Here is a 14,065-nt window from a genome sequence, read left to right on the forward strand (position 1 = left end):
TTGACGAAAAACTTAGCGCATGTGGGCTGGTGTGCTAGAGCATGATGATAAATGGAGACGGACGCTGCCTCGCTGCGTGCACGGGGAGCGGGTGGGGGGGGCACAAGAGCAAGGGAAAAAGCAGCCTCGCTGCTGCCGGTGCCCCATGCACACCGTCTTATCGGCCGCGCCGGGAGCCGGCCGGAGCCTGCCAGCGCTGGCTGCTGCAGACGTTGCTTTCAGACATCTGGGGGGCTGCTGGCTCCCCACGGCGGGGTGCTGCCAGGCTGCTATCGCACACGAGGCAAGATGAGTGTTGGGAGAGGATGCATCCAGGTGGATCAGGTGCATCCAGGTGGATCTGGTGCGTCCAGGTGGATCTGGTTCATCTGGGTGGATCTGCTCAGTGGGGACAGGAACGGGGGTGTTGCCCCCCAGCTGGGATGAGGACCAGGAGCGAGCCCTGTGCTGCGGTGACCGCCAGGTCCTGGGGGGTGGGAACCTCTGGTCCTGGGGGGTCCCCGAAACGGGAGCCCCAATAGCAGGAAAGGAGGAGCAGCCTATTCCTTCCCTGCTTTGCTCACCCGTAAGGTCCAGTGTGACAGGTCTTGGTTCATTTCTGGCCCCAGACACCTCGTTTGCCAGACAAATCGCAGTGTGGCTGGAGGAGACCGACTGGAACAACTACTTTAGTCATTTCTGCCTGAAATCTATGAACAATTTAATTGAAGAATCTGACTAATTTTTGTGGCCCAAACACCTGGTAAAATCAGTCTACTCTGTGCCTGCCCACCACTCTGCAGGGAGGAAAGCACTTAAGAATTCCTAATAATAATAGTAGTAGTAGTAATAGTAATTAATAGTAATAGCAATAACAACAACAGCAGCAATAATAATAGCAGTTCATAATTTATATTCTCATGTACCCCATGTCTGTCTGGACACCAGAAACAAAGCCCCCCTTCCTCAGAGCAGTGGGTGCAAGAGGGAGGATTTGGGGGGTCGCAGGGGGCACGCGACACCTTTCAGCAGGGCAGGAGGGGGGTGCTGATGAGTGCAGACGAAGCAGGGCTGGCACAGCATGTAGACAGGGCGGCAGAGGTACTGGAATATATAGCTATGCCCTCATTTTTCCCTTTAAAATGCAAGCACGTCCTTTCAGCTAAGAATTGCTTTCGCTGAATCATGCTCAGTTCGGACACGACCAAGGTGCCTCCCACGCCGAGAACAAACTCCCCTAAGGAGTCCTGCTCTGCAGACGCCCAAACAGCTTTGCATCACAGAGCATCCATTATTACTCGCATCCAGAAAATTATTAATATTCACCACTGTTGGCATGACTGGGCCCCTAAAAAGCTGCAGAATGGGTGGTGTAGGGTGAAAAGAAGCACATAAACAAGGTCTGGACAGGTATTGATAGCAACATGCAAAATGTTTATCTATAACTTGCCTCCACCCAGCTCGCTGCTAGGCCGGTATGAGTCAGCTCATTTCTTACAGGCTTCATGCCAGAGATGAGCTGGGGTGGATTGAAGTCTTCACTTTGTTTATCCTCCTTAAAAAATATGAATCCTCTGAGCTCCCCACACCTGCCAAAAAATACCCATGTGTTGCAGTAAAACACAGGCTAGTTCCATAACGCAAACTTTTTGGGGCGGGGGGTGCATGTGTATAGAGGTAGCAGGGCTGTGTCTACCCGGTGCTCCTGGTGCATGAGCACGATTTCCAGAGCGCAGGGAAATCCCACATCATCCCTTAAAAGACAAGAGAGAGCAAAAGCAGCTGGTCATTCCCCGGGCGGGAGATGCCTGCGCTCCTGGAGCTGCCCCCGTGGACGCCCCCGGCCCTCCAACCCCTCCTCGCCACTCAGAGACACAGACATGCGGTGGAGACTTCACAGGATGAATTTTATTTGGGTGTTACAAGCTGTAGGCTCCGGAACAGCATTTCAGCCCGTGCACTGGAACATGGCTGGGAAACGCTTGCTGAGGCTTTCCTGCCAACGCTTTAGTGGTACTTGCGGGCCAGCGCGTGGGCCACCACACGGACCAGCTTCTGCCAGGCAGCCTGGCACTCGGGAGTGAACTCCTTGGCGAAGTGGGCAGCCAGGACGATGATGAGGATGTCACCCAGGAGCTGGAGGGACAGAAACACCCCCAGGTTAGCAGCGCTTTGGATCCCCTCGCAAGCACTCACGTGAGCCCTGGGGAAACCTCCAGGTGTTTTGCAGGCTTAAAAATCTCCCTGAACACCGTGATCCTTCTTAAGATGTACCTTAAACATGTTCTTTAAAAATTCAGCCTTTTAAAAGCGATAAATCCTTTTGTTCTGTCTAAAGTGCTGCGCTTTGAATGCACTGAAGTACAAAATGCACCTGCCCCGGTTTAGTCTGGGCCACCGGGTCCAAACCTCCTTTGCAGCTCCCCCACTGACCCCAGACCAGCCTTCCTCCTTCTGGTGCTACCGTGGGAAGAGTAAGCAAAAACTCTCCAGGGATTTTGTTGATTAAATCTTTTCTTTCTCCCTTCTGACTTCGTTTGAGGGTTTCGCCCAAGCAGACGATGCCGCGGGGTCCCTGTCCTGAGCGGCAGGGAGCTGGTGCGTGCTGCCGTGCCAGGCGCCCTGGCATTAGCAGCGAAGCTCCCGCCGACCTGGGGGAAACCCTGACGGCCTCAACGGCCGACGCTGGGGTTTCTGCCGCGTTAGGAAATTCTCAGGTGCAGAGACGTGGAAGCCCAAGTTTCCTCTCCCTCTGAGTCCCGATCCTCTTTTGCTTTTGGCGCTGCTCTCCTCCGTGCCAGGTTTCCCTCTTGCTTCTTTGCTTTCCCTTAGCTCAGACCTCTTCCTGCTCCAACAACTGCTTTCACTTTTCTCTCCTCCTCCCTTTCCGTGCTTAAACCACCTCCTCACCGCCTTTCCTTCTCCTTTCCATCCTTGCTTTCACCCTCCAGACGGCTGGTCTGTAACCGCAGCCACTCAGCCCTTGGTGCTTTCCCATGCTGCAGCAGAGCCGCTTCCCTCCTCTGCCGCCCCTCACCCTGCCCTCCGGCCCCCAGGGAGCCCCCCTCCTGCGGGGACTGCCACGTCTGCGCCCCCCGAGCAGCGCGAGCCCCGTGCGCGGGCACCACGGTGCAGCCAAAAACACGGGGAGAGGCTCGCGGGTGGGGGCAGGCCCTGGGACGGGACCATCGCTCACCCTGAAGTTCTCGGGGTCGACGTGCAGCTTGTCGCAGTGCAGCTCGGACAGCTGGGCAAAGGTGTTCTTAATGTTGTCCAGGTTCTTCACGGCTTCCCCGAAGGAGGTGAGCACTTTCTTGCCATGGGCACGGACGTTGGGGTTGCCAATGATGGCGCTGGCGCTGGAGAGGTTCCCGAAGGAGGTGAAGAACCTCTGGGTCCAGGGGTAGACGATCAGCAGCCTGGGGAGAGAGGGATGGGGGGAACACAAGCAGAGACAGACATAGTTAACGCATCTTCCAAGGAACAGGTTCGTCTCCATCCTGGCGCCAGGGTCCCTGACCTACCTAGCCAGGGCCTCGGCACCGCACTCGGCCACGTTGACCTTGCCCCAAAGGCTACTGATGAGCTGCTTCTCTTCGGCTGACCACTGCACCATGGTGTCGGATGGAGGGTGGCGTGTAGCTGCAGGGAGGTACGGAGGAAGTCTCGGCTCTTGCTCCCGTGGGGATTGCCCGCTGGCCAGCGGCTCTCCCCATCCCCGCTTTTATACCCTCCGCCGGGCCCCTCCTCTTCCCCGCGCACCCCTCCATTGGTTGCACCCAGGGGCCCAGCAGCCCTAGCACCCCGAGGGAGGGGACGCGGCGTCAGGGTGGGGCCTGGGGCAAAGTGCCCAAAGCCACTGCCGCCGCCGCAGGCCGCCCTCCCCACCGCCCCCCCATTGCCACCTCTGTGGCATTTACCTCTGCACGGCACCCGGGCACCGTGCAAACCCCACAAAAGCCCGTGGAGGAAGGTGCATGCAAGGCTTGGGCTGCAGTGGTGCCCCTCAGGTGGTTCAAAGCCATGGTGGACTGTGTTATGGTGAGGAGGAGTAAAAGACCTGCAAAAGACCAGGACCTGGGGGTGTTGGGTCTGTTCCTCTGAAAGCCCCAATATGTGCAAGTGATTTCTCCTTCTTCCTCTTCTTTTAGAGCCTGACAGGTTGGGTTCTCCTTTTTCTAGCTTATTATTTGATGGTTTGCTATCTCCAAGGTAGTACTAAGAAAAGTGCAGGCAATGTCCACTGCAGTAAGAGAGCGCTCCTGCCTCAAAGAGCTTGCTAGCAAGAGGCAAGACGGGCAGACTGGGAGGGAAACACTACAGCAAGGGGCACACTCGTTAGCTGGAGGATCTCAGCTTGCAGAGGCCCCAAGGGAGGTGGGGAAGACTGGCTATACTGGGAACTGTATACAGGAGGAGACAGTGCCTGTCTTGGTGACTTGGCAGATGAAGGAGGAGGAGCAAGAGTTGTTTTCTCCAGTGGTGGGGTAGGGAGCTGGGTCTCCTGGCAGCTGCCTGTCTCACTGCCAGGGAACAGAGCTGCTTGAAGGTGGTGGGGTGGGATGGAGGCCTTGGGGCAGCTGCACACCAGCAAGGTGCTGTAGGAGCAGAGCCGGAGAGGGTGCAGTAATCCTAGATGTCTGGGGTCCAGCAGCATCAGGAAGGCCACAGTGTAATGCGTTTGCGTGGTGGCCCTCGCAATAAATCACCAGAGTATTTCAGTTTGCATATTTTGTGTGTTTATTTGTTATGATCTTGAACATGCCCCTGGATTTTCCCCACTTAGACAGGTCTCACTTGCATGAAAGCATAAAAGCCAGCAATGGCCTACGTTGTCCCGTAGATCTAGGCATCCTTGCTCCCCTCGCACCACTGGTCGTCCCTGCACCCCCACTCCCACACAGAGGCAGTGGGGCTGGAGGGGTTCCCAAAGGAGGAGAAGAACCCCTGGGTCCAGGGGTAGACGATGAGCAGCCTGGGGAGAGAGGGATGGGGGGACACCAGCAGAGATACAGACACCGTTAACGCGCTCTGCCTGCAACTGCAGCAGTTTCTGTACCCAGGGTGGCTGCAGAGCAGATGCTGCAGAGCCAGACCTACCTGGCCAAGGCTTCAGCACCGCAATCGGCCACACTGGCCTTGCCCCAGATGCTGGTAATGAGCTGCTTCTCTTCGGCTGTCCAGTGCACCACTGTGTTGAGCGAGCAGGTTTGCTTGGGGCTTCCCTGAACAATAACAAGGAAGTGAAGCTGAAGTCTCCTCCAGGGATTTTTATGCACTAAAACCAGCTTGTTCTAATCTCAGTTGACGTGGCCATTGGTTGGGGCTGGGGTGGAAGCTGTGCTGCACAAGGAAAGATAGCAATTTTGGATACTGTCCAAGGGGAAAAGAGGCCCTTTCCCCACTTCTGCCTTTGAGTGGACAAGTGGCATCTCCCACCCATGTGCTTAGAGTCGCAGCCCTGAGTGCGGGTGGAGCCGCCTGCGCTGCTCCTCCTTGGCTATTGATTTGCAGCATTGCGGATGGGGACGGCCTAAAGCAGTGCAGATTTGACAAGATTTGAATGATCATCCCCAAATGTAGTCCCTGTACTTTAAACACAAGAACCTCCTTTCTTGTCTGTCCTAACAAAAAGCTTCAGAGTTGCTGCCCATGCTGTTCTGAGTCTAAGCTCTGCTAGAGCCCATCTCTATTCCTCATGGTCAGAGAAAGTGAACTCATCTTGTGGAGGCATGGCTCTGAATTACAGGTCCCCAAGGCACTGCATCACCCCTGGCCTTGCTGCTATGAGGAGTGTAAGCCAGATGAAAGTCTTCCTTGGCTTTGGATCTGAGACTATCTGAAAAACATCCAGCTAGAGGAACTGTACAGTATGGAGGAGGAGAGTGGATTTTCCTCCCCAGGTTTAAGTGGTGGTTTAAGTGGTTAAACGTGGAGACTTTGTCTGGTGACTTAAGCTGTAACTGGTGACCCAGCCTTAAGCACAAGACTGTTTCTCTAATCACAGTTCTAGTTCTGCTACCTGTATGTGTACAAATGGGTTCATGTGTGTGCTTTCTCAGTTCATAGAGGAATACAAAATGGGGAAGCCGTAATGCCAGTAAACTGATCTGCACCACAGCTTCCAGGTTCTTCATTAGGGGAATGAATTGGTGGCATTTGCACCGTGGCACATTGACGCCAGAACAGCTCAGACACACTTTCCTGAGAGGGAAGTGCCCAACGCCTGTCCCGGGTGTGATATGAGATGCTAGAGATGAAGCAAAGGATGGTCAGCTCCTGGGACTTGCTGAGCTTCCCCTTCTCTCTGCTTCCTTCTTCGTCAGCCCTGTCCCTCTTCAACCCACCTGGCTCCTCCCTGCTCACTGCTGGGGACGGCAGCATCTCCTGAGCTCACTGTGTCCCCGCTGGAAAACATCAGCTCCTCCTAGCAAGTTATTTCCTCAAAGCACTTTTCACATCATCTCAAGCAAAGGAGTTAGTGCCACTGGACTCCTATCAGCTGTCAGCTGAGAGAAGGAAAAAGCATGAGATGGAACCTCATGTGAAAACCTTCCAAGGGCTTTTCAGGTTTAAGATTAGTTAGACATAAAGATGTTTTAAGGAAGCCTCTCACGGGGTGAGAGGGGAAGTCTTTGTCATGGTGTGCCAAGCTGAGGTTATTTCTATAGTTTCTGTCCAGTTCACAGAGCCAAAGAGAGATCTCCTTTCCTCCCAGCACACCCGCAGCAGTACCTGGCAGTATCTATGTCCCCAGCCAAGCTCCAGGAGGAATAAGGGTCCTGTGGTCTGCTGTCCCCACGGGATGGATTTCACTATGCTCAGGACTCTTGGCTTGAGCACCCATGCAGCTGGCTGTCTCTTCGTTGTATGGGTGACACAGACCCCAAGGTCCTTCCTTGCCTTTGTGGCCCTGCTTTGGGCCATGCCCACCACCAGGGACAGGAACCTTCCCTTTTTTACAGGGAAACCACCCAGCTGGCAGTGAATGGCAATTAAAGTGACGGCCTTTATGAAACAAGCAGAATTTACTGGTCACTCTGATTGCAGCAGGCAGTGTCCTGCGCCAAGCTTTAGCAGAACCCTTATCAGCAGGAGCGGCAGATATACCCAGCCTCTGCTGCTCTGGAGCCACGCCAGCCTCTCTTTCCTCTCCTCCAGAATATGCAGTTTCCTCTGTGTTAAGCCAGGCTGCCTTGCCGGTGTCCTCGCTCCTGCTTTATTTGCTGTGATCTTCCTTCCTCAGCCCAAGAGCCCTGTTTGGGCTCATTGCACTCTGTGACAGCATCTCGCAGTCCCCTAACCTAGAGCAGGAGCTCACTCGTTCCCCCTGGGGTGGATGCAGCAGCCAGCAAAATGCGAATGTGCATATGCAGTGGTCACGTAGGAGCCCTGCAGCAGCCAGCTCTGCCTCGCTCATCAACCCCCCGCCGGACTGCAGAGAGCTGGAGCCACTTAGAAAGGACTCTGGGCTCCTAAGGGTTATGCATGCCCCAGTGACCATTGCAGTGAAATGCTGTCACTGCCTTTGCCCCATGCCTGGGCTCTGCTCCCGGAGAGGACACAGTCCGCACAGTGAGCTGGCCTGGAAGTCCACTTATGATCCCAGCTTTGGTGGAGTGACTTTGGGAGAGCCACTTCCCCTGCTGATGCCTCCATTCCCTGGCTGCAAAGGGCAGACGGGCCACTGAAGTCCTTCCCTTTGCAAAGAGCTTTCAGACCGGCTGACAAAAGCGCTGCTGGGATGAGGTAGCATCATTTTGACACTAGACCTCCTGCTGTGTTCCTCCAGCCTGATGTCCAGGGCTCACCTCTAACCCCTCTGCTTGGGGCTATTGCAGTTCATGGCTACTCTGGCTTCACGCAAGAGGGGGGCAACTCTTGCTTGGAGAGCTTGGCAAACTAAACCTCCCTTTCTGGATCTGCAGCACCAGCCCCACACCATCCCCTTTGTCTGTACCTTTAATCTCAGAATAAGGCCAATGCATCTCTTTTAGCAAGTGTGTGGGAGGAATCTGAGGTGTACGATTAGCCTTCAGCCTCCATAGAAATCGTTTTCCCAGATCTTCAAAGTCAGATGGGGCCACTGGGAGCTGTCTGGACCTGTTTGACACAGCCAACATGGGCCAGTATCTGAGCACAGCAGGTGAGATTAAATCAAAGCACCTCGGTTCTTTGGAGACTGGACAGCTGAGTGCCATGGTCAGGGAGCAGGACACACGGGGGACTGCCAATGCCTGAAGCTCCTCACAGGAGGAAACTGCCTGAGCGAGAGATTCCCACCGGAGACCAGCAGTGGATTGAGGTCCCAAAGGAAGAGGAAAACCATTGGCATGCCTGCCAGATGTCACTCAGGAAAAATTCATTCTGACCCCAAGTGAAGAGACCAACAGTAAAGCAACCCTCCAACCTTCCCTACTCTGGCATACACCTAGCCCACAGTGAAGCAGGGAAAGCCTTTCTAATCCCTACGAGCCCCAGCTGAACCGTACAGCATAAGCTTTGGGCCTAGGTGTTTCCCATCACAGCTTTGGGCATGCTGAGGGCAATGACCACTAGTGGGATGTCACCATGAGGCAGGATGGAAGAGGAGGAACAGATTGATTCAGATTCACAGATAATGAAGCCAAAACATATTGCTGAGGCCCATGGTATCTCTGCGAGCAAATATTTGCAAGGCGGGGACCCAAGGTGCAAAGGCAGAGGCAAACATACAGCATATACGGGGTCGGCCTGTCCCCGGCTGAATGCATCCGTAGACATTTTGTTAAAGTTTCACTCGCCCGTGCCTTGGGCAGGTGTCAAACAGAAAAGGAGAACTTTTTTTGTCTGGTGGCAGCTGCCAACATTTTGAAATGCCCTTTTGTGCTAACTAGAAGAAACCCAAGACATTTAGAGCAGTCTTACCTCCTGGCATCGTGCTGAAATGCCCACTTGCTAATCGAAACGAGAATGATGGGCTGCAGGAAAGCTGGACTTGTTTATTTCATTTCCTTTCTTTTTTTTTCATCCAGGATGTTCTAGACATTGCCAGAAGGGTGTTTGTGTAGGACAGAGAGATTGTGAGTGCAAATCCCTGCTCTACCTGGAGAAAGGCAGAAAATTTATTCCTAAATCACCCACGACATAGATTTCATTATTCTGGGACATAGACATGTCTGTCCTCCACACTTTTTGATTAGTCCTGAAGCTGATGCGCTTATGCAGAATCCTTCCATTCCAATGAAAAACCCATTGTACTAATTGTAATCTAATTTGAGTAAAAAATGCTCTGATCAGTTCTATGTAAAAAACTGCCCTTCGTCCTTCCCCTCCAGATCATACACATTTCATTTACCGGTCTATTCTGATGAAGATGACTGTAATGTGAAGAATGTTTGCACTGCTGCTTCAGAAAATGCTTTTTGTTGAATTTTTGGAGATAGCAGTACTAAAACATGAAAAGCCAAATTTCTGTCTAGCCTAAGCTGGCTTCAGTGAGTCTGTACAGATTTATACCCTCACGTGCGTCACAGGTTGAGGTGTTTTAGGCCCAGGGGGGCCTAATCCTCCCCCAGCAGTTTCAGCAGGCTCAGAAGCACTAGCTGAACTGGCACGTGCTCTCTAGACAGGTGCCCATCTCTGATTTAAAGGTTAACATCCCCACATATCCCACTGGATTCCCTTTGAAGACGTGTGGTTATGTGCGGGGCTGGCAGTTGTGTGCTGAGGTCTCGGATGCTCTGGGAGGATAAAGAGCATTAGAGAGCAGGTGGAAGCCTTTAGAAGAGAGCCCAAACAGCTGGTGAAAGTAGCCTCCCCATTACAAGAAGACTGAATGCCTTCCCAGAGTGTGGTCCCACCAGCCCCGAGTCCCCGCTTTCCCCCTCCGTGCCCCCAGCCCCAACCTCTCCCACTCCCAGGAGCAGCCGCAGAGATAGAGGAGATCATTAAGACGTTCAGAAAATATTTTTATTGTCTGTTAGAGCCACATGTCCCACCAGACGGTCTAACGGTATTTGTAGGCCAGAGCGTGGGCCACCACGCCGACCAGCTTCTGCCAAGTGGCCTGGCAGGCCGGGGTGAAGTCCTTGGTGAAGTGTGCGGCCAGCACGATGATGAGGATGTTTCCCAGGAGCTGGAAAGGAGAAGGAAGAAAATCAAGTCAGTACCATGCTGAGCACTCCCTTTCACCTTGCTCAGGACCCTGGTGCCCCACTGTTTTGGTAAGGACAGGGAGGCACCTAGATCTTGGAGCTGGGACCTAGAGGATCTCTTTTAGCTGCATTTTCTGTGCAGAAAATAATTTTCTCCTGACTGCATGCACTTGTGTCTACCTACTCTGTCCTCCTTGCTTCTTCTCATACCTGCTTTTTCCAGCCTCTAGTCTTTATTTTCACCTTCTCTGACTTTTTTTTTTGTCTGCTATGTAACCCCATGGCTTCTTGAGCAGAGGATCAGATCAGTGCAAGGACTCCCTGCTACGTCCCCAAAGTATGGCTTGAAGAGAAGCTGAAATGGAGGCTTCCAGCCACACCACATCCAGCCCCCTCAACTCCTGCCTGAACTGCTCCCTGTCTTCACTCACTGTTGCTTCTCGTTCCCTTGCACCCTCGTGTCCTTCGCTTTGCTCCCTCTCCTCATCTGCTGGCTGTGGCCCCCTCACTCAGCCCTGTCCTCCCTGCCTCTATCCCCAGTTTGCATCCCTAGGGCCTCTGCTCCCATCGGTGTCTGGTCCCTGATGACCCCACGCTTGGGTTCAGGAGGTGACATGAAAATGCTCTTCAGACCCTCTACACCCTCCTCATCCCCCACCCCAGCCCAGCACTGCTCCTTCCATCCTTCTCCTGTTTTTCTCAAGCCATGCCTGTGCCAGGCTACAGGCTTTCAGAGCACCTCCCTGTCCTTGTCCACAAATCCTTCACAGCCTAGATCCCTTTCTCTGGCATTATCAAACTCCCAACCTCCCCCTGTCTCCCTCTTAAGAACACACTTTCCATCCAAACCCCTTTCTGTTTTGCTTCCTAAAATCAATGTTATTTATGTTCCTTGAAAATGCCCCTGGCACCGAGCTGTTCTGAGGGATGGAGGGAGAAGAGGGAGGAGGACAAGCCCTGAACATCACTTACCCTGAAGTTCTCAGGGTCGACATGCAGCTTCTCGCAGTGCAGCTCGGACAGCTTGGAGTAGGTCGTCTTGAGATTTTCCAGGTTCTTCACGGCTTCCCCGAAGGAAGTGAGCACCTTCTTGCCATGGGCACGGACCTTGGGGTTGCCAATGATGGCGGTGGGGCTGGAGAGGTTCCCGAAGGAATCAAAGAACCTCTGGGTCCAGGGGTAGACGATCAGCAGCCTGGGGAGAGAGGGATGGGGGGACACAAGAAGAGACTCAGACACCGTTAATGCTCCCTGCCTGCAACTGCAGCATTTCTCCATGCAGGGTGGCTGCAGAGCCGGGACCAGGAGCTCGACCTACCTGGCCAGGGCCTCGGCACCGCATTCCTCCACGTTGACCTTGCCCCAGATGCTGGCAATGAGCTGCTTCTCCTCGGCTGTCCAGTGCACCATGGTGGCGAGGCGGCTTTGCTCAGAGCTGCGAGAGGACACAGACCCTGTGGCTGCACCTCAGACCCTCGGAGGCTTTTATCTGCTGCCGGCCGCTCCTCCCCGTCCTGCGCCGCGGGGTCATTGGCCAGGGCTGGGGTGCAGGTCCATGCGATGGGGGCTCGGCCTGTCTGCTGGGTGGTCAGTCTGCACTGAGGTGTGGTCTTCAGGGAAAAAGTCCTGTAGCAAGCTTAACAGGAACGGTCAGGACACAATACCCCGTTATCTCCCTCTCCTTCCCTCCCCGTGCGTGAGTGCTCACCCCATACACATGCACACGCCACCCCATGCCCTGATCCCTGCAGAAGGCACTGACCCTCCTGCAAGGTGTTTTACCATGGCTCCATGCATGCAACCCCCAAGCCTTTGACTCGTCTGTAAGATGCACAGGTTCCCTAAACTCCAGGGAGACTTCTCTCGGGTGGCATGTGACCTGAATCATGGACCTTAGTACTTCACAGGCCCCTCTGTCCAGCAGCACATCCCCAGGGATGCTGAATGCTATTGCCTTGGGCAGGAGCGCTGCAGTTCTGGGCACATAGACCTCCACACAACCCCCTGTTCCTCTATCTAAGTAGACTCATTTCTTCAAGTGGATGTGTGGAAAACATCAACCCATCAATCCAGTCCATCAACACCCGAACTGGATGCTACAGATCCAAGGATGTTTGACTTTGCTTTGTGTTAACAAAGCAGAAGGCTACCCCTCTTCCACCCCCAGGATGCTCAGCCAGAGCTTCCCTGTGCACCAGGATTTCAGGGAAGAGCTATATGGGATGCTAGTGCCAAGGTGGGCTGTGGATGGGATATTCTTGTCCTTGGGGCAGGATTGCCTGCTTTCTTAATGTTTAAACAGTATGAACAAGGCAGGCAGTTAAATACCCTCTCTCTTCTGGGAAATCAAAGGCTTTGCACAAGGATAACAGGATCAGCCATGTTACAGCCAGACCAGCAACATCCACTTCCACCGATTCAGGGTCTGAGCAAAGGCACTTCTTTTGACTCTGAGGCTCACTTTCCCATTGAACTACATGGGTGTTTTTCTTGAACTGAAGCGCACATTAATTTCAGGTGAAATTCTGCTCCCACATACAGAAATGCAATATCTGGACACACGAGGTATGGCATCCAGACAAGACCTTGACATTCGGATTTGTCTGTAGGCAGTTTAGGAGGTTTCATCCAGACCCCTGTCCCATTCCAGTCACAAACCAGTACTGGTCCATCGATTTCAGTGGAGCTATGCTCAGCAGTATCATGATCCCATCTCACAGAAATGTCTTTATGATCCAGTTGGGGTGGTTCTTTGATATAGCCACATTTCAGCTCCTTGCTGCAGGGTCCTAGGAAGAATTATTATCATTTTATTTTTAAATTTCTGAGTCCTAGGCAAGGCCCATGGGCCCCATTCAGCAGAAAGTCCACTCACCAAAGTGCTCTGATAACACAATGTGGAGAGGAGGCTGCTCAGCGGAGATAAACGTATCGCGCAGGTGGCCAGTGCTTGCTTTAGTTTCTTACCTAGAGGACAGACAGAGTCACACAGCCTCAGCTCATAAGGAGACCTGAAGACTTCAGAAGTCCTAATTATTTAATAAGACAATGTTCAAAGATTAAAATCAAATAAGTGCAACCCTAAATGCACACATAGATAGTCACACCATGCGAGTCAGCCAGCCTATACCATTGAGCAAAGAGCTGACAAGAACAGCTGTACGCCCAGCTGGGCAATAACAATAAATGACCTAATATGGCTTTTTCATTTATTACTTCTCTCATCCTGTATTTGCTGGCAGACCCACACTGAAGATGAGCTCCAAGCTACATTTGAGCCTATTATTAATAATTCATTTGCCTCATCTGTGACAGGGCTCTGCAAAGCTGAACTTTAAAAGAGAAAAGATATTGATGCTTTTCTGCTGCATTTGAACTAGCAGCATGAAAAAGCTCAGGGAGGGCGGCAGCACAGAGGAATGCAGAGCTGGGGAGAGCAGAACATCAGACACAGAGGCTTGGAGAAGAGCATTAGCTCTAATACTGCTATTAACAGGAACCTGCAGTTAATAAAGGCTGATTTTCCGGACTCCACAAAAAAGCAGGCAGAGACGCTGCTTATCCTGGGACTCCTCAGGACCTGACCCTGCACATGGAGCGATTCAGGGCCTGTTTTCACTGTGCAGCTGCGGGAGCAGAGCCACTTCTTGGCAGGATGGGTTGAGTGATGGTCACAGAGAGCCAAGGGAAGGGAAAGGGAGAAGGCGGAGGAGAAAGAGAGTCTGAAGTCATCCCAGCTATTTCGGTGATGCAAGCTCATTTGGTGCCGCTCACCTGTATTGATTCATTTTAATGGCTTGTGCTATACACACAATAATTCTTCAAACTCTTTAAATCCTGGAGGACAGGCACTCACAGGAAAGGAATAAAGCAGGTGAATCAGCCAGCTAGTCAGCTTAGAGGCACATCGGAGCCTTGCATGGCTCTGGATGAGGAGAGTCCATGATGGC

At 53.0% G+C, this 14,065-nt stretch overlaps 2 protein-coding genes across 2 annotated transcripts; both read right to left on the minus strand.

Annotated features, from left to right (window-relative positions):
- Positions 1–1,867: 1,867 nt before the first annotated feature.
- Positions 1,868–3,686, minus strand: LOC112993733 (hemoglobin subunit beta). The gene is made up of 3 exons (XM_026117611.2): positions 3,504–3,686; positions 3,176–3,398; positions 1,868–2,115 (listed from the first exon to the last, which is right to left on the minus strand). The coding sequence occupies exons 1-3, from the start codon at positions 3,593–3,595 to the stop codon at positions 1,987–1,989; spliced, it is 444 nt and encodes a 147-aa protein (XP_025973396.1). The 5' UTR covers positions 3,596–3,686; the 3' UTR covers positions 1,868–1,986.
- A 6,226-nt stretch (positions 3,687–9,912) lies between these two features.
- On the minus strand, positions 9,913–11,586 carry LOC112993732 (hemoglobin subunit rho). Its single transcript, XM_026117610.2, has 3 exons — positions 11,434–11,586; positions 11,088–11,310; positions 9,913–10,096 (listed from the first exon to the last, which is right to left on the minus strand). Exons 1-3 carry the CDS (start codon positions 11,523–11,525, stop codon positions 9,968–9,970), a joined length of 444 nt encoding a protein of 147 aa, XP_025973395.2. The 5' UTR covers positions 11,526–11,586; the 3' UTR covers positions 9,913–9,967.
- Between the last annotated feature and the right edge of the window lie 2,479 nt (positions 11,587–14,065).

The sequence above is a fragment of the Dromaius novaehollandiae genome, chromosome 1, assembly GCF_036370855.1.
Source record: "Dromaius novaehollandiae isolate bDroNov1 chromosome 1, bDroNov1.hap1, whole genome shotgun sequence".
In the NCBI taxonomy this organism is placed as follows: domain Eukaryota; kingdom Metazoa; phylum Chordata; class Aves; order Casuariiformes; family Dromaiidae; genus Dromaius; species Dromaius novaehollandiae.

Bases quoted from the DNA above. Each gene is read 5' to 3' on its own strand.
- LOC112993733 (XM_026117611.2), bottom strand. From the start codon at position 3,595: ATGGTGCAGTGGTCAGCCGAAGAGAAGCAGCTCATCAGTAGCCTTTGG. The intron at 3,399-3,503 runs GTAGGTCAGGGA...CTCTCTCCCCAG, and splicing joins GGTGCCGAGGCCCTGGCTAG to GCTGCTGATCGTCTACCCCT. The intron at 2,116-3,175 runs GTGAGCGATGGT...CTGTCCCTCCAG, and splicing joins TCGACCCCGAGAACTTCAGG to CTCCTGGGTGACATCCTCAT.
- LOC112993732 (XM_026117610.2), bottom strand. From the start codon at position 11,525: ATGGTGCACTGGACAGCCGAGGAGAAGCAGCTCATTGCCAGCATCTGG. The intron at 11,311-11,433 runs GTAGGTCGAGCT...CTCTCTCCCCAG, and splicing joins GGTGCCGAGGCCCTGGCCAG to GCTGCTGATCGTCTACCCCT. The intron at 10,097-11,087 runs GTAAGTGATGTT...TCTCCTTTCCAG, and splicing joins TCGACCCTGAGAACTTCAGG to CTCCTGGGAAACATCCTCAT.